This window comes from Camellia sinensis, chromosome 5, assembly GCF_055761805.1.
Source record: "Camellia sinensis isolate YWXY chromosome 5, ASM5576180v1, whole genome shotgun sequence".
Taxonomy (NCBI): domain Eukaryota; kingdom Viridiplantae; phylum Streptophyta; class Magnoliopsida; order Ericales; family Theaceae; genus Camellia; species Camellia sinensis.
This window is the reverse complement of record NC_138965.1, coordinates 49637257-49662769: the sequence shown is the minus strand read 5'-3', so window position 1 is coordinate 49662769 and position 25513 is coordinate 49637257. Positions and strand designations below refer to the sequence as shown.

General features: G+C 38.6%; 1 protein-coding gene and 1 non-coding gene across 10 annotated transcripts in view; one reads left to right on the top strand and one right to left on the bottom strand.

Moving 5' to 3' along the window:
* Positions 1-203: 203 nt before the first annotated feature.
* LOC114273971 (vacuolar protein sorting-associated protein 52 A) overlaps positions 204-25513 on the bottom strand; it is a 92122-nt gene continuing 66812 nt past the window's right edge. For 4 of the 9 annotated variants that reach the window (XM_082868838.1, XM_082868840.1, XM_082868842.1 and 1 more), the window contains 9 exons: positions 21019-21134; positions 20824-20882; positions 20354-20454; positions 11299-11349; positions 2095-2274; positions 1875-2009; positions 1577-1651; positions 976-1033; positions 204-877 (listed from right to left, as the gene is read on the bottom strand). In XM_082868838.1, coding sequence (XP_082724964.1) covers positions 573-877; positions 976-1033; positions 1577-1651; positions 1875-2009; positions 2095-2274; positions 11299-11349; positions 20354-20454; positions 20824-20882; positions 21019-21134 — 1080 coding nt within the window. In that variant the 3' untranslated portion in view covers positions 204-572. The remainder of the gene's footprint in view (positions 878-975; positions 1034-1576; positions 1652-1874; positions 2010-2094; positions 2275-11298; positions 11350-20353; positions 20455-20823; positions 20883-21018; positions 21135-25513) is intronic. The other 5 variants (XM_082868839.1, XM_082868844.1, XM_082868845.1 and 2 more) reach the window with 2 other exon arrangements.
* Positions 12064-12190, top strand: LOC145792108 (U6atac minor spliceosomal RNA). Its single transcript, XR_014331252.1, has one exon. It is a non-coding gene; the product is annotated as a U6atac minor spliceosomal RNA (small nuclear RNA).

The following is a 25513-nucleotide window of genomic DNA, read 5'->3' as shown; positions in this document are numbered from 1 at the left end:
ATTTTTTCCCTCAATTTTTTAGTCTAAAAAGACAAAGAGTACACTTATTTAGGACACCCCAAACAACCCCAGTCTAGCCATTATAAATCCCTATTGTTTCTCTTCAAAGAGAACACTTTGTTGACCAAACTTATCTATCAGCTCCATCCCCCAAAACCAAATGCTACCTTTGCCTATATGTTATTTATATACAATTACACACATACAAAGAAAAGTAAAACAAATTCAATAAGTAGGGAAACCAAGAAAGAAGGTACCCAAAACTATTATCTTATACATACAAATTGAAGTACATCCACAAAAGTCAAAAATGTGAAAATTTCCTAAATAAGTGTACACAATTCTTTCACCAACAATTCTTCTCTCTCGTCTCCAGTAAACCATTTCCTCATTATCCGTACGGTAAAAACCGAGGCCATAGCCAACACACAGCTTGTAATAACCACAAGAACGTGTATTGAAAACCCACCCTTGCTCTTTCCCACAAACAAATTACAAGCACAATAATAATCTTCTTCAATGTTGTTTGTTTTGTAAGAGCAGAGCACAAAATCAATGCATGAATGAGGGATCTAGAAAGTCCTCGAGTACTTCTTGATTTCGTACATAATTGAAGATATGGAAACAAGATCCTTGTTTAGGGCAGTCCCGCCAACAATCCTCTTTATGCAATCTGTGAGCCTTGTATAATAAAGCAGCAGCTGTGTCAATGCAGCTCGTAATATCTCCATTCCACACAAGAAGTTGCTGAAAGAAGTAATCACATCATTGTGCATCAGCTCTATTGCAGCTTTCCATCTACTTGCAAAGTCTTTCACAAGCGGCTCAACCTCTGAAACTGTTATTGCCCTCTCTGGGCCAGAAGTTGGATCCTCAGCTGATAAAAATAACTTGCAAAATATAAGTCCACCTTCTGAGAAAATACACAACACATTTAATGATGCCCATAGTAATAACGTTCTTCAATATACTTACAGGCTCTGGTCTTTACAAACTTGATAAGATCACTGAAATGCTCTAGCAGTAATTCTTCCTGCAAGGAACAACAAGGAGCAACATCTCAGGGACCAGATGACAAGAAATTAACATCCATTGACATCTCACATTCAAGGCCCTGATAACTCAGATTGACATGAGTCTAATATGCAGTCAACTGCCAAAAGTATCTGACATGAAGGACACTGCTGTTAATGGCCATAGAGCTCCACTCGTTAGTTACCTAACACTCCATTAACTTGATGAAACTAGACACCTAAACACTGCTGATCTGAAACCCATCTATGCTACCAGTACACAACATTTTTTGGTTTCAGGGTGGAGAATGTTGCAACTGAAATCACTTAAAGTCAAAAGATAATGAACCTTAGATACAATAAAAGGGCGGAGTCAATATTCAGGTGCATAAAAATAATTTGATTTTAGAAGCAATCTTGCTTTGCTTTGTTTACATTGTATTTTAAAATTCTTGGGGTAATGAACCTGTTGGAGAAACCCAGTTTCTCTGCTTTTATTTTAGCAATCTCTCTTTCGTATGCAAGCAAGCCCTTAATGCTGCCATTGGTGAGTGGTTACTTACCACAAAAATCGCTGTGCTGTTCTTCAGCAATTCCTCAAAGTGCAGTTGAATCTTCCCACCTTCAGCACCAGCTTCCTGGAACCAAATGATAAATATTAAATCCATCAGAGCTCCCTAGGGTATTAAGTAACACATTTTTTATCATCTTAATTAGTTAGTTATGTATTCCATTAGCAACAGCATTGTATTTGGGATAAATTTTATTCACATTTCTTCTCAACCTTGGACAAGTATGCAGTTAGTATCCACCTTTATTTGATGCCAACCTAATATAGACACAGTAGATACAAAACATTACCTTCAATATAGCAATTGTCATGTCATAGTTGTTTATTAGAAAAACTGTCTGCAACTTTGGCTTTGGAAACATTTTCGCAAGCTTGACAAGCAAGTCATCAATAGCCATTCTCAGTCTTTCCAAGTTCAGGTCAAGCTGGAAATATTAAAAGCAGCAAACTTAACTAATCATTCTGATATAAAAATCCAACAAGAAAAATTTAAATACCCAAATGCCTAACCTGACCATCTCCATATTCAACATTAAGATGTATAAGTGAGGCAGTAAACTCAGCATAGCGCCTCATCACATAGTGAGGATGTACATCATCTTCCCATAACGTCTTCACATTTGCATTTCGCAAGCTGCTCAGGTGCATGTCAAATACCATCTTGAAACGAGGCCATAGAGCAATATTGATCTGTATACAGATTCATTAGAGAATACTTTCATTAAATGGATTAGGGTTTAAAGATTATCTGCATAGATCATGTGGATAAGGTTGTGGCCCCTTTTTGATGCCTTTGTGTGTGCGTGCGCGCACTTGCGTGTGTGCTTTACTAATCTAAAAAAAAGGAAAGCACCAATCAGTTAACCATTAGCTCATATGGAGATATGAGAATATTGATCGCACATAGATATGGTTGAGCTCTATAAGAACAAAAAATATAATCTCTTGAAGAGAAGAGGACCCATTTATCTACAAGGAAATACAATTCCCCAAAAATATATACAAAAGAACACAAGGAAAAGGAAACATCTCTCCAAGCCAAAAAAACCAAGGAAACTAGCACCATTCCTTTCAAGCAATGAATAGGACACTATGCCTTTGAAGGACCATCTATTTCTCTCTCTCCACAAACACCACATTAGGCATATAATGGAGAAGCCTCTTGAACCTTCCTATCAGTACAATGATAACCCCTACTTCAAGAAGCAAATTGTTCCCAACTGAACTAGGCCTCACCCATATAACTCCAAAAGCATAGTACACCATACCCCAAATCTCTCTGACAAGTGATTACTGCAGAAGCAGATGATTGACACTTTCTCCATCATTCTTGCACAAGCAACACCAGTCCAACATGACTTTTCCTCTCTTCCTCGTCAGTCGTTAAGTAAAGCTTCAGGAGCAGCTATTCCATGCAAGAATGCCAACCTTGGAGTGAGCCTTTGATTTCCAAATCCCTCTCCATGGGAAAGAAGCATATCCCCAACCCCAACAAGGTTTCAATAAAGAGGCCATAAAAAACATGCCACTCATAGAACCTCTCCCAACTAAATTATCTTCAACCCTACCTGAACCAGGCTCTCTTGTAGCATCCCAAAAAAACACCTCCACCAACTCCATCCCACAGTCCCGCAAAGGTCTCCGGAAAATAAGTGTCCATACCACACTTGCAGGGGACAAAATCCAACAGTCCACTACTGTAAGCCCCTAAAGTCATAACAAGACCATAGCGATCTGGTAAAACGTCATCAGTCCACCACATCCCAAACTTTCTTAGCTTTAGAGGATGATCCCATCGTAGCCCCAAATAAGTTAAAGACAAAAACCCTACTCACATCCAAGATTAGCCACCAAAATCTCCACATCTACCACCTCCCATACAAGAATGAGCTCACTTTTAGCAAGCTAATATGAAGACCTGGCATCAACTTAAAACAAAGGAAAACATGTCTCAAAATTCTCAACTACTAACTTATGCTCCACATAAAATAATGGTATCATCCACAAATAATAAGTGTCACAGACACCATCATGCTCCCTCTATGACCGAATTCAATTGCAGTCAATCGATCATTGGAGCAGCTTTTCTCAAGCTGAAAACTAATAATTAGAAAGCAAATACTAAAAGCACTCCTCCTCTAGCTTCTACATAATCGTGACAGGACCTACATACCCGGCTTTTATTAAATATTCTTGGTTTTCTAGGTTCCATTAGCTCTACTTTCAACCCACGAAAAAAGAGGGGGATCTCTTTTTCAATTTATTTAAGCTATTTTTGTCTCATACGCTATAAAAAGAAGTTACACCAAACACCCTCACAAAATAAATGTATATAAGCAACTTCAATTAGTTGTAGCAAACAGGGCCATTAGTGACTACCCTCCATATCATTCCAATAAGCACCTCCATAACAATGATAAAAGAACAAAGAGAGTCACTCTGCCTCAAATCCCTATACTCAAAAACGCATGTAGCTACGGTGGTATTTGATAAAACTGAAAACTAAAAACTAAAAATTAAGTACTGAACACTAAATGTTGAATTTTTAAACTAAAAACTTGTTTGAAATAAATTTAAGTGATGAACTAAAACAAGCTGTAAAACATTGTGGTGGTGTGGTGGTGGTGTCAACAATGGTGGCGATGGTTGCTATGGCGCTAATGGCAATGGTGGTGGAGGTGGAGAGAATGTATCAAAAATATATGTATTATTGATTGATATCTGATTACAAGATATTATGTATTACAAATCAGAGTGGCATTATATAGGAGAGGGTTTGGGTAGTAGGTGAGGAGTATTATTGATTGATATCTGATTACAAGATATTATGTATTACAAATCAGAGTGGCATTATATAGGAGAGGGTTTGGGTAGTAGGTGAGGAGTAGTGGAGTGTAGTAGGTGAGTGTGAGTAGTGGAGTGTAGTAGGTGAGTGTGAATGGTAAATTCTAACAGCCCCCCGCAAACTCAAGGAGGATAGAAACTAACCAACTTGAGTTTGAAGAGAGGAACAAAACAAGAAAATACATAAAAATAAAAAAAAAGGATAGGAGACACTGTATGGTCGTGTCAGACCATTGGTGAAGACACTGGATGGTGGTGTCATAACGTTGTAGAAGACACTGTATGGGGGTGTCAAACCGATGTAGAAGACAGTTTATGGGGTCATGTCGGACCGTTGTAGAAGACAGTTTATGGGGTCATGTCGGACCGTTGTAGCAGACAATGTTGTGACAGTTGTTGTGACAGTTTACGGAGTCTTGCTGGACCCTTGTAGAAACTAACCGGAATCAATGTCGGGACAGTTTACAGAGTCTTGTCGGACCCTTGTAGAAACTAACCGGAATCTATGTCGGGACAGTTTACAGAGTCTTGTCGGACCCATAAAGGAGCTAACCGGAATCAATGTCGGGACAGTTTACAGAGTCTTGTCGGACCCTTGTAGAAACTAACCGGAATCAATGTCGGGACAGTTTACAGAGTCTTGTCGGACCCTTGAAAAAGCTAACCGGTATCAAATGTCGGGACAGTTTACTGAGTCTTGTCGGACCCTTGAAGAGTCGCACCCTCAAAAGGAATGCCCAATTTTGTCAAAAGGCGTGCCATCAAAAGGCGTGCCCAATTCATCAAAAGGCGTGCCATCAAAAGGCGTGCCCACTTTATCAAAAGGCGTGCCATCAAAAGGCGTGCCCACTTTATCAAAAGATGTGCCATGAAAAGGCGTGCCAGTTTGTCGGGCGTCAAGAGGCGCGCGATGCGCGTGGCTGCCTTGGCTATATAACCAAGACGAAGGCTGAGGCTGAGGCATACCATTCTGAAACCTCTGAAACCAACCCTTCGCTGAAAAAAACTCTGCCTCTGCGGAGAGAGAAACTGTGGAACACTTTGTTGCCATTCTGTCACCAACCCTTCCGAACATTACTAGTCTGAAATTGCTATTTCGCTGAAACACTTAGCAACCCAAAAACATGGCCTCTTCTTCCCGTCCAGCTACCCAGAACCTGCTCACGCTCTTTCCAGAACTGAACGAGCCCACAAGAGAAATAACTGGTGCGGAGGCCAGTGAACCTCAACCAAACACCTCTGGTTTTGCTCCATTGAACTTTCCGATGCGGTCGGTGGAGCAAAAAATGGCGATGCAAACTGATATTGAGGCTAATCAGTATACTCTGAAGTCATGCGTGGAAACCATGACGGCGGTCACAAATTTGTCGAACCGGCTGCAGAGTAGGACAAATGAGGTGCAGCATTTAAACTCCCAGCTGGCTCTGCTCCAACGCATGTATAAGGATGCGCGAGCAGAGATAAGTGTGCTAAGGGCAGAAAACAAGGAGCTGAAGCGGAAGGCCACTGTGATGTTCCGATTTGGAGGTCCGCCGTATGCTGCAGTGGAGGAGCAGGGAGGAGTGATCATGCCCAGTGGAGCGGGAAACACGGAGGCAACACCGGCAAGGGCGCCTCAGGACGGAGGCAAGAAGAAGAGACTGGCGGCAGAGTAGAAAAATCCCGCCTGTGGATGTGTGTTGTTGTATTTTTTTTTTTTTTTTTTTTTTTTTTTTTGTGTAAAAATGTGATCGGGGTTGATCTCGGAGAGGAATAAAAGATGGTTTGTTGTGCAAATTGTTTTTTTTTTTTTTTTTTTTTTTTTTTTTTTAATATAATATAAAAATAGATATATATATATATATATAAAATAAAGAAAGGTGGGAACAACATGATTTCTTCGGGGAATTGGAAAGTGAAAAAATGAGAGAGAGAAAGGGGGGAACATGATGAGGAGGATGATAAAAAGAAGAAAACGAATAAAAAAATGGGTTGTATATGTTTAAATAAAAGAAGAGAGTGGGGTGTGAAAGGAAAGATGGATGTTAAAAAATAAAAAAGGGAGTGGATATCAGATCTGATTGTCCAGCGGGTAGAGAGAGAAGAGGCCGAGAGAGATAAAGAGAGAGCCCCCTGTTTTGTTTTTTTTTTTTTTCTTTTCTTCTTTATTCTCCTCAAGAGAGAGAATGAGTGCATAGCATGGAACATTATTTTCAACAGTCAAAACACAGAAAAATAGGGAGTCTCTTTAGTGGAAGGAGGAGGTCAAGAATAAAAAATAAAAAAATAAAAAGGAAAAAAAACAAGATGAGTGAAACGGGATGGTATAGGAGGCTGACGAACACTGTGATCAGCAGTACCACCTCTAATAATATCCGTTGCTTTCATTCAGGCGGCGGCTGAGCCTTGGGCTTCGGCGGACGGCCGCAGCCGCATCGCGGCGGCGCGTTGGGGTCGGGTTTCATGTAGTTGTTCTTGACCATGACGAGCTGAGCGCTCTGCTTCATCTTGTTCAAATGGTGAGAGAGAAGCGTCGCATACGCCGCCGGAAGGTCGCCCGAAGCGGCGGCCTTGATATGCTTCGAGATCGCCGACTGGTTGGAAACGTCCGTGTCGTTCAGAACGTCGATCTCAGCCATAATCATCTCCGGGTACTGAGGAAGAAAGGGAGGAGCCGGAGGCTCTCCAGCTGCCATGTCAGATATTTTGTGAGAGAGAGTGAGACTGTAGAGACGAGAGAAGGAGGAGAAGTCGAAGATCTCTGTCCATGGGCGGCGCGTGGCCATTAGGGATTGAGTCTGGGCTGTGGCGCGAGAGATGAAGATTGACGGTGAAATGATCGGCGAGGAAAATCAGATCCCGGTGGCGTACCCGGTGGCCGACTACGATTTCGTCATCGATGCTCTTCCCTCGGGGACGATCAGCGATCTGCCAATAAGGTATGTATATTTATGGATTGATAGAGATGAGAGCGGAATAGCTTGAGGTTCCGGCGGACGGCCAAGGTGAGGTTGCCGTCCGCCGGTGAAGCGAAAAATATTAAGTGCTTAACCTTGCTCTGATACCATATCAAAAATATATGTATTATTGATTGATATCTGATTACAAGATATTATGTATTACAAATCAGAGTGGCATTATATAGGAGAGGGTTTGGGTAGTAGGTGAGGAGTAGTGGAGTGTAGTAGGTGAGTGTGAGTAGTGGAGTGTAGTAGGTGAGTGTGAATGGTAAATTCTAACAGAATGGTTCCAATGATGGTGGAGGGGCGGTGTATTGGAGGTAGAGGGAAGATGGTGGTTGGTGGTGTTGTATTCATAGTGGTGATTGTGGTGGTGGAATGATGTTGGTGGCTATAGTAGCAGTGTCGGTGGTGGATGTGGAGGGTTGTAGTAGTTGTGGTGGAGAGGTAATGATAGTGGTTGTGGCGATGGCAATAGCCATGAGTGGTGACGTAATGATGGCAGTGGAGGATTGTGGTGGTGGGGGTAGTGGTGATAGTAGGGGTGTAAGAGTGGTGATGACAGTGGTGGTGAGGTCATAACGATACACACTAATACTTATGCATAAACAGTTACAAAATCAATCAACATTAAGTAAGATTCATGCTATTTAAAATTTTCTTAACTTTTACCCTTTATTTTTCAAGTCACTTAAAATTAACGAATTGTGATTATCAAACAGACTTGATTTTCACTTAATATATTCAGGTTTAGGTGCTAAATTGGGTTATCAAACACCATCTACCCCATTAATTGAAAATTTCACAACAGAAATATAAAAAAGGACCCACTTTCCCCACCTTTTCCAAAAACTCTCTTTTTTTCAACAAATAAATCAGGAAGTCCTAACAAACGTGATCATCTAACAAGGACAACATTTCTATGAAGGTGTCATCTTTGGTCGTGTTTGTGTTAAACACTGACACATTCATCAAACACCATCCGACACATGTCAAACCACATCCAAATGAGTCAAATTATTTTAGAATTAGACACACTTCAAACACAGAGGAGATGCATGGGTCCATAGAGGAGAAGCGTGAGTCCATAGCAGCGTTGTAGATTTCGTTCCGTACCAGCCAGTACCTCCGAAACGTACCATTTTAAAAGAAAAATGGGACAAAACCAACACAACACTGTATCGGATAGGTGTATTCCAAGAAGTTTCAGGTATACAGGAAAACACCGATTGCAAACTTAAATCACGCTGAATCCAGGTAGACGAAGATGAACCTGTTCAAAAATAACAGAACTCAGATTTGCGTGAAAGACTTATGCAAAAAAATACAGAACTTGCAAGGCTTCATTGCTTCAGCAGTCTTCATGTTAGACGGAAAAGGAACCAAGTTGCACATTCACTACCTAACATGGGTCATAAATCAGAAGGATTTCAATTGTGAATGGATGAGGTTCTCTCTATGATGATATCAATGGTTCTCTTTAAGCTTTTTTGCCTCATCTGATTTCTATCCAACATCAAAATACAAATAATACAGAACTCGATTACCCTAGCTCTACTTCACCTTTTTACTCTCTCTCAACTGTGAGTGAATGCATACAACAGTGTATACTGAAGAAAATTGAAACATGCCACAGGCTATGGCTGGCTTTTACTGTTGAGAGTGGTTGCCTTTTACTACTACTAGGTGCTTGTATTGCTGATTGCTGAAAGTTTAGGTACTAATTTTTTAGCTGCTTTTTGACTTATAATTTACATATTTTGAGTAGTTGGCTAGAGAGAGTAAAAATTGAGAATCATTTTCTTCTTTTTAATCTAACATTTGGTGCACTTACCAGAAGTCCTCTTTTGAGTTAATTTTTTCTAGTGGGCAATATTTTTAATTCTATTGGTAGTTTAATACATATATAATATTTGTAGAGATAAATCAGAAGCAGTACCCGAAAACACACCAATACCAATGTGTACTGTACGAATGGAAAAAACGGTACATTGTCCGGTACGGGATTGACAACTTTAGTCCATAGAGGAGACACGTTAGTCCATAGCTTAAACACACAAGAAAGATAAAACACATAGCGAGTTTGAAAAAATATATATATTTTGGAGACAAAAATCAAAATAATGAGGATTTATACCAATTGTCAATCCCTTCCCCATTGAGGGTTTTTTTCTTAATATGATTTTTAATTTTAGGAACTCTAAAGCTTAAAACTTTTAATTTGTTTGTCAATAGAATTTTTTAAAATAAATATTAGTACTTTTTGTTCACACTTTATTTCCAAATTCCAATATATAGAATGAGCCAAATGAATTCTTACTATTTTGATATAAACTTATAATAAAATATAAATGAATTTGTAAAGTAAAAAAATGAAGTTGTTATCATTTTCACGTATCCATATTAGAAGTTTTATTTATATATTTGCGTGTCCTTGTGTCACACGCCGACCTTGAATGTTGTGTGGCACTAGTTAGACACCCTAACTAATCCGCCAAATCTACCAGTGGTGTTTGCAAGGGCAAGCAAATACAAGGAAGTCAACCTATGGCCTGAGTAGTTTCAACCGACAAACACAAAGACTCACTAACAAGCAAAAGCATATGTAGCACACAAGCGACATCGAAATGAAAGACTTCATACTTCTTTATGGACTATTACAATGCACAAATGCAATAATACATCTACTCTTGGGGTACAATAAAGTGCAGGTGGTCTAGTTCATCACTTGGGTACCCCTTATAATATAGTTTTAATCCATTACTAAAATGGCTAGAGGGAACATAAAAAATACAAATTGGTGTGCAAGTGGCAAGGGTGTTGGTGCTGGTACTGGCACGGGGCAGACATGCGCACAGTGTCAGGTACTGCTGCCACAAGACATGGCTAGCGTATATGTGTGACAAGAATGGCATGCGTGCGCAGCATGGGCAGGTGGGCGCACACGGTGTGAGCTGGCATGCTGTCCTGCATTGTCGTGTTTGCCTTGCCCTTTGATGCATGGGTGACAAGCGAGGTAATGTGTGGGCCATTGGACAGGCGCACCTCGACACCTTCAATGTTGTGTCGTGGTTTTTTTTATTAAATTTTCATATTAGCGTAACCATGTTCCATTTCCATATCTATACTTCTTAAGATGATTGTAAGCCTTTTCAATAACTTACAAAAAATCCATGTAACATTACTCTTTAGTTTGGAATCCACACACTCATTAGCCACCAAAATCTACCTCCATCCCACAAAAGCATTCTGCGATTACGGAATGATCCAACCCCATCACCTTCCTCAACCTCAAAGCTAAATCTTTGGTCATGATTCATACACACTACCGATCAAGCAAATTGGCCTGCAATCTCTAATGTCAACTACACTTCCTTTCTTTGAAAGTAGAACAATAAAACAAGCAAACTCCTTGAGTTTTCCAATCTCAAAGAAGGAAAGCATCATTGTCATCCCCTTCATCTCCTTCTCATCCATTTTTTTAATATCACAAAAGGCCTGGCTGTCTAAATCTCCACCTTACCGAAAACCTCCTTCAGCTGTTGTGGATAGCTAATGTATTCAACATAACCATGACCTAAATTCACATCTCATCCAGCGACAGAACTGATGCTTCATGACAACCTCAATGAAAGCAGCTTGTGAAGGAGGACATAGCTCCATGATCATATATGCATACCCTAGCCTCCATAGATACGAATATATGGCTATCTAAGATACCGGTTAAATTGACAAGTTACTATACAATTTGTTTTATTTAATTTAATTTTAACAATTAAGTCATTCCAATAACTGAAAAACCAGATGTAGAAACCAAAAGTTGTACAACAATGAAAGAGAGTGCAAAAGAGCAAGAGAGATGGACAGACAAGAAACTCCATCATCAACAGCTTACATAATAACATGATGAACTAGATCAAAAGATACATACCTTATCTAAATATGAATCCAAGCAAGGAATCCGCCTTCGAGACATAATGATCTGGGAAGAAACGAATAGGAGAAATATAAAATCTTGCAAAGCTACTTTCTTCAAATTTCAAACCCTAAACAAACATAAATCACCATCATAGGATTGACATATAAATAGGCCTCAGGCCAACGCAGCTTGCAAAAGTATTTGACACAAATCAGAAAACTGTAATTTGGAGTATTGGAATCTTCGCTTAGCACTTGATCTGCATTTCAAACAGCTGTAGAAAGAAGTTGTAAACCTGTGTTTATGAATTCTGAGAAATATTAAGTAATTTTGGGTTTTTGGCCAAGAATTATATAAGCAGAGCAAACAATGCTAAATTAGGGTTCAATCATTTGGGCAGTCTTAGTCAAAAAGCTAATTTCATCATCTTCACAGGGAAAGATCATAAATTCAATGGTCAATGATGTTAAAGTTTAAGTGGTTTTACTAAATGAAAAGGGGAGGGAAAAAGAAATCCATGTACCTTGGCAATCCTTATTTTTAAAATTCCCTTGCAACTAGAAAAGACATTTGATAGAGTAGAGAAATATCTAAACTTGAGAATATCGCAAGCGGATATGAAGGCTTCTTAAAGGGTATTTTGAAGAGTAGTTGGGTTTAACATTTAGATTTTGGAAAAGCAAGGAGAATATTTCCTCATAAATGACAGCATTCTAGTGTTAGTGTCATATCATATGCACAGCATCTTGCACTTCAAACAATCACATAGCAGAGTGAGTGTTCATAGAAAGGAGAGACGGTTCAAATCTCCACCATCAGGGACAGGTACAGCCTTCAGGCTTACCTGTTACCAGACACATCCGGTTAAGGTTACCCACTTCAGTAGATCTTAACGCAATTTTCTACTTCCCCAAAAAAGCATGACAGGGAAAAAAACTGTCGAAGATCAAAACTCTTAACACCCAAAACAGAGGTAATGTGGAGATTAGAGAGATAGGTGGTCTGTGAGACAGATCTTGTTAGAGCATTTATCAAGAAAAAAAAAAAAAAAGGATCTTGTTAGAACAAACAAACAACAACCAAAACAAAAACATCAGCAGAAACAAATGCTGTGATTTGTGAGATGAATGGGCCTCATCCTTTAACCAAACGGAGGAAACTAAAGAGAGATGGACGGTCATTACTATAGTCTCACTGTCTCGGTGAAAATTCATGCCACAAATACAAGGGCAAATATGACATTTCGCATTTAGTATGAGTGACCCATGATCTACTTAAGGTTTAAGTTATGTTAATTTGAAGTTAGTACGCTTCAACACTATCAATTTTTACTTTATTAAGTTATAGAAGCCAAAGACATTTTGATAGTCTTAGGATTTGTTGGTCACGGAATATGGGCCTTGGTCATATCGATCAAGTTATGTTTTTGAATCTTATCAACTGAAGTGTTATTTTTAGGATTTGCTAGTCATGGATGGTAATATGGTCCAGGGTCATAATATGGATCATGTTACTGTTAGATCACCACTTGTTCCAAAAACTTAGGTTGCAAGGAAAGGGGCCCAACAATGCATATCAAGCTGTCCAATAACCTCCCTCATATGCAATCCCGTCATGCATGTAGAGATGCAAACATCTAAACATGTAAAGAAACAAATGCAAACTGATAGACATGAACTATGAACTCTCCTAAATTGAGCTTTCATACCATATTCGATCACTAATTGTTCCAAAAGTTTAAGTCGTTAGAAAGAGGCCGAACAATGTATATCAAGCTCTCCAACGATAACATTTTTTAATCTTTTTATAGAGGGGTAGTTATGAGTAGGTCCTGTGGACCAGATGATGGGTCCAAGAACGAGAGAGAGAGAGAGAGAGGAACCCAAAGGGTTCTAGAGAGAGAATATCTCAATATCACTCAAATGTTATTCCTCAAACTTGGTTACAAATGATCCCCTCTACTGTAGATATATGCCACTAACTAACTAACTCACATTCTAGGCACACGTCTTACATCACCGAACGAACTTATCAAAAAGTCCTACACCAACTTTTAGTGATAAATTTATCACTATAAAAATATTTTTTTAAAAAAATACAATTCAACTACTTACACTTCCCTTATCATATTTCAATGCAAACTAACACAGATAAACTAAAAATAAATCAAACTCGCAAATCAAAGTCAAAATATCCCAATCATTTATCACTTTGATAAATTTTTCAATATCATTACCAATTCCAAATGATCATATTCCACAATCACAAAACACATCTAAAGTCTCAAAATTTTCTCATTACCAAAACGGTGCGCAAATACATAAAAAATAAAATAAAATTTACTTAGGACTTGTGAGTAAAGAAGTCCAGTCAATAGACTTGCTTGCAATTATATATTAGAATTAGAATATTCTAGTAAATCAAAATTTCTTAATTTCCCACTCTTTACACCTTTACTCCTATTGAATGAAAGTTGAGCTTCACAGAATTTAAGTTTGTGTGACTTTGCTTAACCCTTGCCAGGGAAATTCTTCTTAATTACTATTCACGGCTATTCACAGCTCAAGAACAGCCCAATTTTAGCCTCAAACCTTCCAAATTAACCCTATATCAACCAAAAACCCTTTCCCTACCCTCTGACCTTAAATACCGCATCAAAATCCCTACAAATAGTCACTATCCAATAAATTCTCAGCAACTTTTCTGGAAATCCACGTGAGTAAATAGCCCTAGAATCTTTCATGATGTTAAATATGCCACAAATCCAATTCTAAGCAACTCTATTGTATGTTTTCTAAAGTTGTCCTACAAAAATTAACTTGCAATACAACATATGCATGCCCGTGCGAACAGTATAGACAAACAGACCTATGTTAGTCCTGAGCCACCAATTCGTAGATCGAGAGTGAGAGCAAGAGCATGAGATCGTCAACTTTCAAAGGTAGTAGGATCAAGAGAGCCTTGAGAGCATCTATATATATTATATATTTTAAAAATATATATAGTGATATTACATATTAACCATTAATTCTGTTTTATTTTAATATTATTAAATAAAATTTAAAAGTATTTATTAAAAATTAGTCAAACAACTTTTATTTTTACTATTATAATACCATGTATTTATAATATATATAATTATTTTGCTTGGTCTAAGAGCCAAGTAGATTACATGCCATGGTGGTGATTCTAGTTGGAAATGGAAATTCTTTTAACAGGTTGTCTGTTCAAGGCCCACTCATTGCAGTTTTGTACTTGACTTTTAATTCAGCAAGATCTAACGCACTTCCAGAATACATGTCAGTGACTTGAATTGGTGAATTCACCGACTTCAAAAAGAATTCGCAAATTACGATTACCGAGTCCACGAATTGTTCCGTACTTGACAAAAAATCGCCAATTCGCGGTTTCCGCGCGCAGTCGTCATCCATGGTACACGAATTGTTTGTTGGGAGAAAACAAACATAGGGAATGATGAGACTATCATTCCCTTTTTATATTGATAATATGTAGCTTACAACGGAAGCCTTGAGGCACAATTAAAGAAAAATACATAATAAGGAAATAGCAGCTAATGACAGCTAAATAGAATAAGCAATACATAATAGCCAAGATATTATTCCAACACTCCCCCTCAAACTGGTACGAAAATATCTCTCATGCTCAGCTTGTCATGTACATCATGGAATGGTTGCTTCCAATTCTCTTGGTAAGAACATTTGCCAGTTGTTCAACTGACTTCACAAAAGGAGTACTTATAGTGCCATTGGTAAGTTTCTCCTTGATGAAGTGACGATCAATCTCAACATGTTTTGTGCGGTCGTGTTGAACTAGATTGTGAGCTATGTTAATAGCAACCTTGTTGTCACAATATAGTCATATGGAGTCTATTTGACCAACGCCTAGATCACTTAGCAGCAACTTGATCCACAAGAGCTCGCATACCTTGTGCCATGACTCTAAATTTTGCCTCTACACTTGACCGGGCTACTACATTCTATTTTTTATTCCTCCAAGTAACCAAATTTCCCTTAACAAAGGTACAATATCCAAATGTGGGCCTTCTGTCAGTTACTGATCCTACCCAGTTAGCATCTGTATAAGCTTTCACAAGAAGATGATTGTTTATAAAAATAGAGACCATTTTCAAGAGAAGATTTTAAGTACCTAAGAATCTGCATCACCGCAGCCAAGTATGTCTCATAAGGAGCATGTACAAACTGACTAACCACAACAGCAATATCAAGACGAGAATGGAATAAATAAATGAACTTCTCCACTAGTCTCTGATAACTCCCCCCAGTCAACAGTAGCTCCTCCACCATCATCACTAAGATTTTGATTTGGCGAGGTGTGTCGCAAGCTTTACTCCCAAGCATTCCAGTTTCTTTCAACAGATCAATAACATATTTCCTTTAGTAGATGAAAATCCCATCCTAAGACCTGGCAACCTCAATACCAAAAAAATACTTCAGATTCCCCAAGTCTTTTATTTCTAACTCGCTTGCCAAATATTGCTTCAACCGGGAAATTTCCTCAATATCATCTCCTGTAAGAACTATATCATCCACATAAACAATGAAGGCCGTTGTCTTACCATGAGAGGAATGTTTAACAAACAAAGTGTGATCAGTCTGACTCTGTTTGAAGCCATATTTGAGCATTGCCTGAGTAAATCTCTAAAATCAAGTCCTTGGAGATTGTTTGAGACCATATAAAGACTTCCTAAGCCTGCATCCTTTACCTTCTGTCTAATGATCCTCAAAGCCAGGAGGAATGTCTATGTACACCTCTTCTTCTAGATTACCATGTAGGAAAGCATTCTTCACCTTAAACTAGTGAAGTGGCTAATCCAGATTAGCTGTAAGAGAGAGAAGTATGCTGACTGAATTCATCTTAGCAACTAGTGCAAATGTCTCTTGATAATCTACCCCATAAGTTTGGGCAAAGCCCTTTGCCACAAGTCAAGCTTTGTAATGCTCAATTGAACCATCCGCTTTATGCTTCACAATATACACCCACTTACATCCCACAAGTCATTTACCCTTAGGTAACTCCGTCAATTCCCAAGTATCATTCTTACGAAGTGCTCTTATTTCTTTTATTGTGGCATGTTTCTACTCCGGAGCAGCAAGAGCAACCTGAAAATGATTGGGTATACTAACAAAACAAATTTTTGACACAAAGGCTCTATAAGAAGGAGACAAATTAGAGTAGGATACAAAGTTAGAGATAAGATGTTAAGTACAGGACCTCACACCCTTCTGTTTAGCAATAGGAATACCAAGATCAAAATACTCAAGAATATCAAGGGCTTCAAAGTTACCTGGACTCTCATTAAAGGAAGCAGATAGCAGTGATGGATCAGAAGTGATCTCTTGTATCCAAGTAACTTTATGTCTGTCTTTGTCTCTAACATAGACTTTCCCTTCCTTGAGAACATTGGATTTTGTATTGCCCACAATAGCTAGTTCATATTCTACATCCTCAACCACCGGTAATGATCCAGGAACTGTAAATCCAAGAATCTCTTCACACCAAGGCTCCCCCTAAAGGGAAGACTGGGACACCGGAGAGGACAAGAAGTAGGATTGGAACTCAAAGAAAATGACATCCATGGAAACAAACCACTTAAGAGACGGAGGATGACAACAGTTATAGCCCTTCTGAGTAGGTGAATAACCTAGAAAGACACATTTAATAGAACGAGGATCCAACTTACCACGAGTAGGGGAACGGATGTGGACAAAGCATACTCACCCAAACGTTTAGGAGGAATGGAAAACACAGACTCAGAACCTAAGAACACCTGAATGGAGTTTGTTTGTGCAACACTTGGGTAGGAAGACGATTGATGAGATAGGCAGCAGTGAGAACTACTTCGCCTCAATAAGACTATGGCACCTGCATAGATTAGGTCATGCAACGAACCATATCAAGAAGATGACGATTCTTGCGCTCTACAACCCCATTTTGTTGTGAGGTGTTGGTGCAACATGTCTAATGAATAATGCCATGGGTGGAAAAATAGCTCGCTAGACCAGAATCAATGCACTCACCCCCATTATCAGATCGCAATATTTTGACAACCACACCAAATTGAGTACAAATCATTTGGTGGAAATTACGGAGAAAAAAAAAACCTCGCTTTTGTCTTTCATAAGATACACCTAGGTAGTACGAGAAAATCATCTATAAAAGTGACAAACCATCTATGACCTTTCAAAGACACAACACGAGATAGACCCCACATTAGTATGAATTAAGGAAAAAGAAACTAAACTTTTATTAAAACTTGGAGCAAAAGAAGCACTGTATTGTTTACCAAGTTGACAAGACTCACAATTAAACTTAGAGACATTATTGTTTGTAAAAGCGGAAGGAAACAAATGCTTAAGTAATAAAAAAGACGGATAGCAAAAACGCCGATGCCACAGTCATAGGTCTTCCTTGGTGGCGGAAAGTTTGATGGAATGATGTGCACCTTGTCTGCCTAATCTAGAGAACATGTTTTGCTCTACCACTACCAATCGTCCTCGTGATAAGGCCCTAAAAAAGACAATGATCAAGAAAAAATATCACACTACAATTCAAATCACGAGTAAAACGACTCAAAGATAAAATATTAACAGAGAAATTTGAAACATGTAAGACAGAAGATTGAGGTAGAGAAGGAGTGCCATGAACTAAACATTTCCCAGAATAGAAGAAATAGTATCATCAGCAAACGTAACTTTGTCCTGACCTGAAGAGGGCTTATATTTCAAAAAAAATTAGAAGACCCAAACATATGATCGGAGACACCGGAATCAATAATCCAAGGTAAAATTTTATGAGATAGGAAAACACTGGTAAAAGAGGCTAAGTTACCTGAGTGAGTAAGCGAAGAGGAGGGTGCATCAAATGGAGTAGTAGAAGAACGACGATCTAGTAGGTGGCGCAAAGCATCCTCAAACTCAGAAGAAGACATACCGGAGACATCACTACTAGATGGAACAACTGAAGATGAGTCAGGAGTATCAACTGCAATGGTATGATGTGCACGTGGATTACACCCATGTCCTCAACACCATCCTGAGCGACCCCCATGACTACCAGAGTGATCGCCACAGCCACCAAAAAGAACCCCATGAAGTTTCCACCAAGTCCCCTGAGTTTGTCTCGGCCGGCGACAGTAATCACAGAATAAATTATCCTTCTTAAAAGGATTAGAGGAACTATGATGCTAACTAATTCCATCTCTAGGAGGAGCAGAAAGTAAGGCTGAGTGCTCTATAAAAGGCGGTGGCAGCATAGCAAACCAACGACTCTCCTTATTCTGCACATAAGCAAAGGCCTCCTGAAGAGAAGGAAGAACATTCATGCTAAGAACACGACTCCGAGCAGGATCATATTCCAAGTTGAGGCCCTCTAGAAACTTGAAGACACTTTCATGTTCAATGAACGTACAGTAACCCACAGAATCAATTGTGCAAACAGGTTTATAATCCTACAGATGATCAAGGCGTTTCTAGCCATTACTAAAAAAAGTAAAATACTGCAGAACAGTCATCTCTCCCTAGACTGAGAGCTCAATGGAGCGACGCAATTCAAATGTTTGTGAAAAATTCCTCGTCCGGGAATAAGTAGTAGCCACAACATCCCAAATATCCTATGTTGTATCCATAGATAAATAGCACTCACCGATATCCAGGACCATCGAATGGACGAGCCACACCATGATCAAAGAGTTAGTAATCTCCAACTAGGCATATCCAGAATCAGTGATGCTAGGTGCTTTGATTCTCCCATCTACATAACCCATCTTCTCGCAGCGCTTCAGAAAAAGTGTCAAACATTGTGACCAAGCTAGATAGTTCTGACCATTAAACAGAGAGATGGTGATTTTAAGGCAAGGATTGAGATTTTCAGATGTAGTAGTCAAAATGAGACTTCCCCCTTTAAGTGGCTGAGAACTAGTGGATTCACTGGTAATGTCAGTCGTCTTAGAACGCTACTACCAAACCAACAACCTGCACTAATCACTACTATTGGGCGAGGGATAAACAATTGGGATCAAAGTACCTCTAATCAATCACAAATCATGAAAGGAGCAGTATACTTGGGCAAAAAATAGCAAGAGGGTCATATATTGACCCAAGGAACCAAAGAAGAGAAAGAACGCTTACAGGTCAATCAAAACAACGTAATAAATGTCCCAAACTACCCAAAAACAGACCAGCAATAGAGTTGGGGCCAAATAAAGTAATCAGACCATGAAAACGGGGCGTTTCGGCCCTGGGTAGGAGAGAAGGAAAATCTGTGAGTCTCAAGAATGGCCTACAGGGCTGTCGATAGTGGCCTAGAAGGCTAGAAGAAGAGCCGATTGGGATGGGGGGCAATCGGCAGGGCCCTAGTAGGCTGGAGAAGGAGCTGACAGGACTAGGAGGGCTGTCAGCAAGCCCTAGGAAACTGGACAGGGGGCCAACAAGCCTGGGAAGTGCCGAAAGAAGGGTTTTCTAGGTATAGAAGGGTATGGGTGATGATGGGTGGCAGCCGGAGTGATGGGTGATGATGTGGTGAAGCTGTGGTGGTGTCGGGTGGTGGTTTAGGAGCCTCCTTATTCTGATACCATGTTTGTTAGGAGAAAAAAAACTTCGGGAATGATGAGACAATCATTCCCTTTTTATTGATAATATGTAGCTTACAATGGAAGCCTTGGGGCACAAATAAGGAAAAATACATAATAAGGAAATAACAACTAATGACAACAAAATAGAATAACCAATACATAATAACCAATATATTATTCTAACACGAATTAGGTGACTTAGTGTTAGTCATCTTCTCAAATTAATTTGTTCACCATTTGACAATTATAGAGCACATCTCGACACTTCACGAAAACTTGCTCTAGTTTATTTTTATCCGAAATAACAATATAGAAATCCTGATGATACACTTAATAACAAAAGGAAATACTTTATGTGAACACTCTTCATACAAGACTTAGTGGAGGGGGGAAAAAAAAAAAATGACGACATATTCAGGGAACTCAGAAGAGTAATAGCAGTGTGTCAAGCATTACCTGGTGCTGGTGTATAATGCGAATCATAAGCATTAGTCCAATTGCATCAAAACAATTTGGAAGGATTGAATTAAAGTGTTCATCAATTACCACAAATGGACCTGATGGCATCGAAGTAAAAGCAAATGTTAAACTAACGTCATGGAACCAAATATTTCCTACAATGATAAAATATGATAACTCCAAATCATTGTTCTTTGGCAAGAAAATCATTTTTAGGGTCCAAATTTCAGAGGCAAAAAAAGTTTTCTGTTGTCATTGCAGAATGACTAGAAATTTCAAGAACAGTATATTGGCAGAAGATCTTCATACAAGGAAATGGTTTCTTGCCCAAGACGTGTATACAAGAAGATTTTTAAAGAATGTAACAATTTGGATCCAATAAGATTCATCTCATACAGAGCCAGCCACTTATAAGACTTCCATTTTTATCTACACTAGAGAAAATGGTTTATACCATACACCAGTACCTGCAAATATTTCATAAAATATAGATTCTTTCCCAAAGAAATCATCACAGAAAAGATACCTGTATAATGAGAAAAACAAAACGTCAATATGCATTTCTCTGGTGCGCTAAAACTTAAAATTACTGTCACAGTGGTGAATACAGTATTGACTAGCATTTAAATACAATATCAAGTACACAGAGAACTAGAGTGTACTCAGAACTAGCAGTATCCATAAGCAGCTTGTGCAAGCTCCTAAATAAGACTTCATAAGGATACTTGCGGGAGCTGGCTTCAGCTATATGTGGAATCAATGCAGGTTCATCAATTTCCTGAAATAGTAAATATTCAACAATGAAACCTATTTCTCTAGAAAAATAAATATATAATAAAATATATACAATACATAAATAAAAATAAAAACATTTAGTACACAATCCAGTCTCCAAAATTCTAAATCACAGTTGTAAGAAAACTTATTCTTTTCAAAGAAAAAAAAAAACACATGTTAGTATTACTGTAACAAGATGCCAAACAAAAAGGACAAACCTATTAAAAAATTCATAACATATTTCCAAAAATCTAAAAATACATATTCTTATGTGGCAAGGTTTGCCAATGATGGTTCATTAAGATATGCACGGACGTATATCACCAATACTCTCATATTTCCATATCCTTCTCTTTACTATCTCTCTTCTAAATTAGTTTCCTTTTTCCCTTTTATACCAAACCAAACCAAACCAAGCCTTAAGTCCCATCAAATGGGGTCGGCTACATGAATCCTTCTTCTCCACGCGGCCCTATCAAAGGCCATTTCATTAGTCAAATTAAGTAGATTCATATCTCTATTTATAACACTAGTCAACGTTAATCCAGGCCTACCCCGTCCCCTAACACTTTCATCTACCGTTACAGCATTGCATCTCTTCACTACTGCTTCTGTTGGTCTCCGTTGAATATGACCAAACCATCTTAAACGATTCTCTCTCAACTTATCTTCTATCGGTGCTACTCCTACACATTCCCGAATACACTCATTCCTAATCCTGTCTTGTCTAGTCTTACCACATATCCACCTTAGCATCCTCATCTCAGCCACACTCATCTTATCTACATGTTGTTTCTTGGTTGCCCAACACTCCGTCCCATACAACATAGCTAGTCTAATAGCCGTTCTATAAAACTTACCTTTTAGTCTAATGGGTATTCGTTTATCGCACAAAACCCCAGACACACTTCTCCACTTACACCATCCCGCCTTAATCCCATGGGCCACATCTGCATCAATCTCTCCCATTGTTGTGATAATCAACCCTAAATAACGAAAATGTTCTCTTAGGCAGTTCTTGATTCTCAATATTCACTTCTCCTCTGCTTTCATTATTACTGTTACTAAATTTACACTCCATGTACTCTGTCTTAGTTCTGCTTATCCGGAATCCTGTAGATTCAAGAGCTTTTCTCCAAATCTCTAACTTTGTGTTAACTCCTTCTCTAGTCTCATCCACTAGCACAATATCGTCTGCAAAAAGCATGTACCATGGCACGTCATCCTGAATATTTATCGTCAACTCGTCCATAACTAAAGCAAAAAGATAAGGACATAAGGTAGATCCTTGGGGTAACCTTACAATGATAGGAAATTCATTTGTCTCTCCAGCTGGCGATCTAATAGTGGTCACCACCCCTTCATACATGTCCCTAATCACGTCAATGTAACCTTTTGTCACCCCTTTCTTCTCTAACACCCACCATATTATATCCCGGGGCACTCTGTCATATGCTTTCTCAAGGTCAATAAACACCATATGAATGTCTCTTTTCTTTTCTTTATACTTTTCTATTACTCTCCTCAAAAGATAAATCGCTTCCATTGTTGACCTACCAGGCATAAATCCAAATTGATTCTCTGACACCTCTGTTATATCTCGCAATCGGCATTCCATCACCCTCTCCCACACTTTCATTATATGACACATTAGCTTGATTCCTCTATAGTTGTTACAATTCTGGACATCACCTTTATTCTTATAGATTGGCACTAAAATACTCTTCATCCACTCATCTGGCATGTTCCTAGTCAACAAAATTTTGCAAAACAACCTAGTCAACCAAGCAACTCCCTTTTTATCCAAACACTTCCAAGCTTCAATAGGGATATCATCAGGTCCTAAAGCCTTATTTGATTTCATCTTCTTAAGTGCAATCTCCACTTCAAAGTTCCTAATCCTGCGATAGAACCTATTGTCTTGGTTTATTGTATTACTGGCTATTTCTTCCCTTATTGTCATACCTCCATGTTCCTCATTTAATTGTTTCTCAAAATAATTCTTCTATCTTTCCTTAATCTCATCATCCTTTTTCCCTTTTATAGATAAATAAAATGTTACAGAAAAGAGAAGAAAAAAAAAAATCAAAGAGAATTCCTTGCCAGAAACTGAGGGAGTTAAAGCCAAAAAGAAAAACAGCTTAAAAATGAAAAGAGTGCAGACCAACAAAGGGAGACCTACAATCCACAAGCTACTTACCTGTACTACTTCAATGCCAGCCCCCTCCCGTTTTTTCTCGAAAACTATTTGTTGAGAAAGCCATCCCTCAAATTAACTTCTGCTAAATCCCATGTTAGGAAAAATGTCTAGTTAACCAATCATTTTTGTGATGGTAATTTCAGTCCAAAATTGAATCTGTAATTTTATTTTATTTCTTAGGCTTAGTTGAGTCTTGAAAATGTTCCGTAGTCATGCATCATCAAGACAACTTCAAATTCAAGCCTTAATCATACGAACAGACTCAGCTTCAGTGAAAAGGCAAAACTCATTATGCAGCATTAGCAGCATTTAATGAGTTTTATCTTTGTTAAGGTTTTTGGTTGGTGTATTTTAAGTGAATGACCAACCATAGCTAATTTAGTTTTGGACTATTAAAGAAACCATAAACTTAATTTTTAGGCTTATGTTATTTTTGTGCGCAAAGCAATTTGAAAGCAGATGGAAAATTAATTACTTTTATTTCCTATTGTTCACTGAGAACGTAGGACCCATGAATTCATTACCAAAACATACTTGAGAGCCATGCAATCCATTGACCATAGCCTTAAGACTAGCCTTGTTGCAATTGAAGATTGGGTGGCTTAGCTGACTTGTGTATGACTTGGTCGTACATATTATTAAAGACTTGGAGTCCATGAGGCACTTGAAATTAGAATTGGGAACATTATGAATGAACAAAATCGTGAAATAGTAGAAGTGGCACCAATTGGAGATAAGAAGCTTTGGTCATGTACAACAAAGACCTATAGATTTTGTTGCGACAATGAGTGCCTGTGTCATATTTTGTTGGAGTAGCACATTCTCATTGTTGACAAAACAGGATGGGACACAAGCACGCTCTCATTGTTGCAACAAAGCCCTATAGGTTAACCTGAACAGAATTAAGCTGCCTATGTCCCATTCATGTACAACAAAGACATAGAGATTTTGGAAAGACTTGAGAGATCTTTATATAATCCATGTTTTTTTCTTATATTTTGTGAAGGTTCACAACAATTGGGTTCATTTTTGTGATTTCTAGATCTTGTGAGTGTGGATTGCATCCATATAGATTTATGTTGCACAATCATTACTGAGGTTAGCACACTTAATAGAAAGGATACCCTGAAATCTGACTCATTTATACAGTGCTACATCCACCATAATTTAGCTTAAAAAAATCTTTTGAGCACGGCCATCTGAGAATAAGAACCCACTCTAGCCAGACAACAAGAAGAGACAAAGGATACCCCTGAAATCTGATTCATTTACACAGTGCTACATGGAAAACCAGTTAAGAACTCGGCAAATGAAGCTCTCCCTTGTTGAGACCAGGGACAGAATCCTACCTAACAAGGTTGCCTTCCACATCTAACCAAGACTACTCAAATAGCAAACAGATCTTCACAACACAGTGAAGTTGATGTTATTATGTAATCATACCATCTAAATAAAAGCGTTCCTTAAGTTTTTGTGTGTGTCACACACACACAAGAAACCTGCTCCTTTAAGAGACCTTTCTATCAACAACAAAAACAAAAAAGTGCATACTACTTGTTATCTCTTTGTGCTTTTCCTAATATATTAGCAATAGAGACAGAAATTTGAAGGACTAAAAAGAAAGTAGACCAAAAGGTTGGCATATAGATCGGAACCCAGAGCGATAAGAACGAAAGCCCTACCCGCAGCTACAACTACTGGCGCTTCAGACGGCTTAGATTCTAAAGGCGCTACTAAAAGCCCTTTTTTAGACCGTGCAATAGGGAGGTGTAAGCCCCAAAAGCCTTTGGTACTTCGGTAGGGCGAGCAGCCCTTAAACCAAAAAAGGGGTTTGGAACCCTTCCCTTGAATCTGCATTTCATTCTCTATTTGGCCCGCTTCAAAGAAAAGGAGAAAAAGGTCGATCAATAGCATAGCTCTTTCTTTCCCCAGTCTCATTTCGAAGGAAAGTCCTTCGCATTCCTAATCCAGTAGGCCAGACGACTTTCTTTGCCCCAGTTTAGCGAATCACATCCCCCCGCAATGACATTGTTTGTGCGCCCCTTACCGTTCTCACTCAATGTAACATCCCAAATAATGCCACGTACCACAACTATATCATTATCCATCTTTGAACACCTTAGGTCAAATTAACTATTCCATTGACTATCTCATTACACAAAATACCCTAATTTAATTAC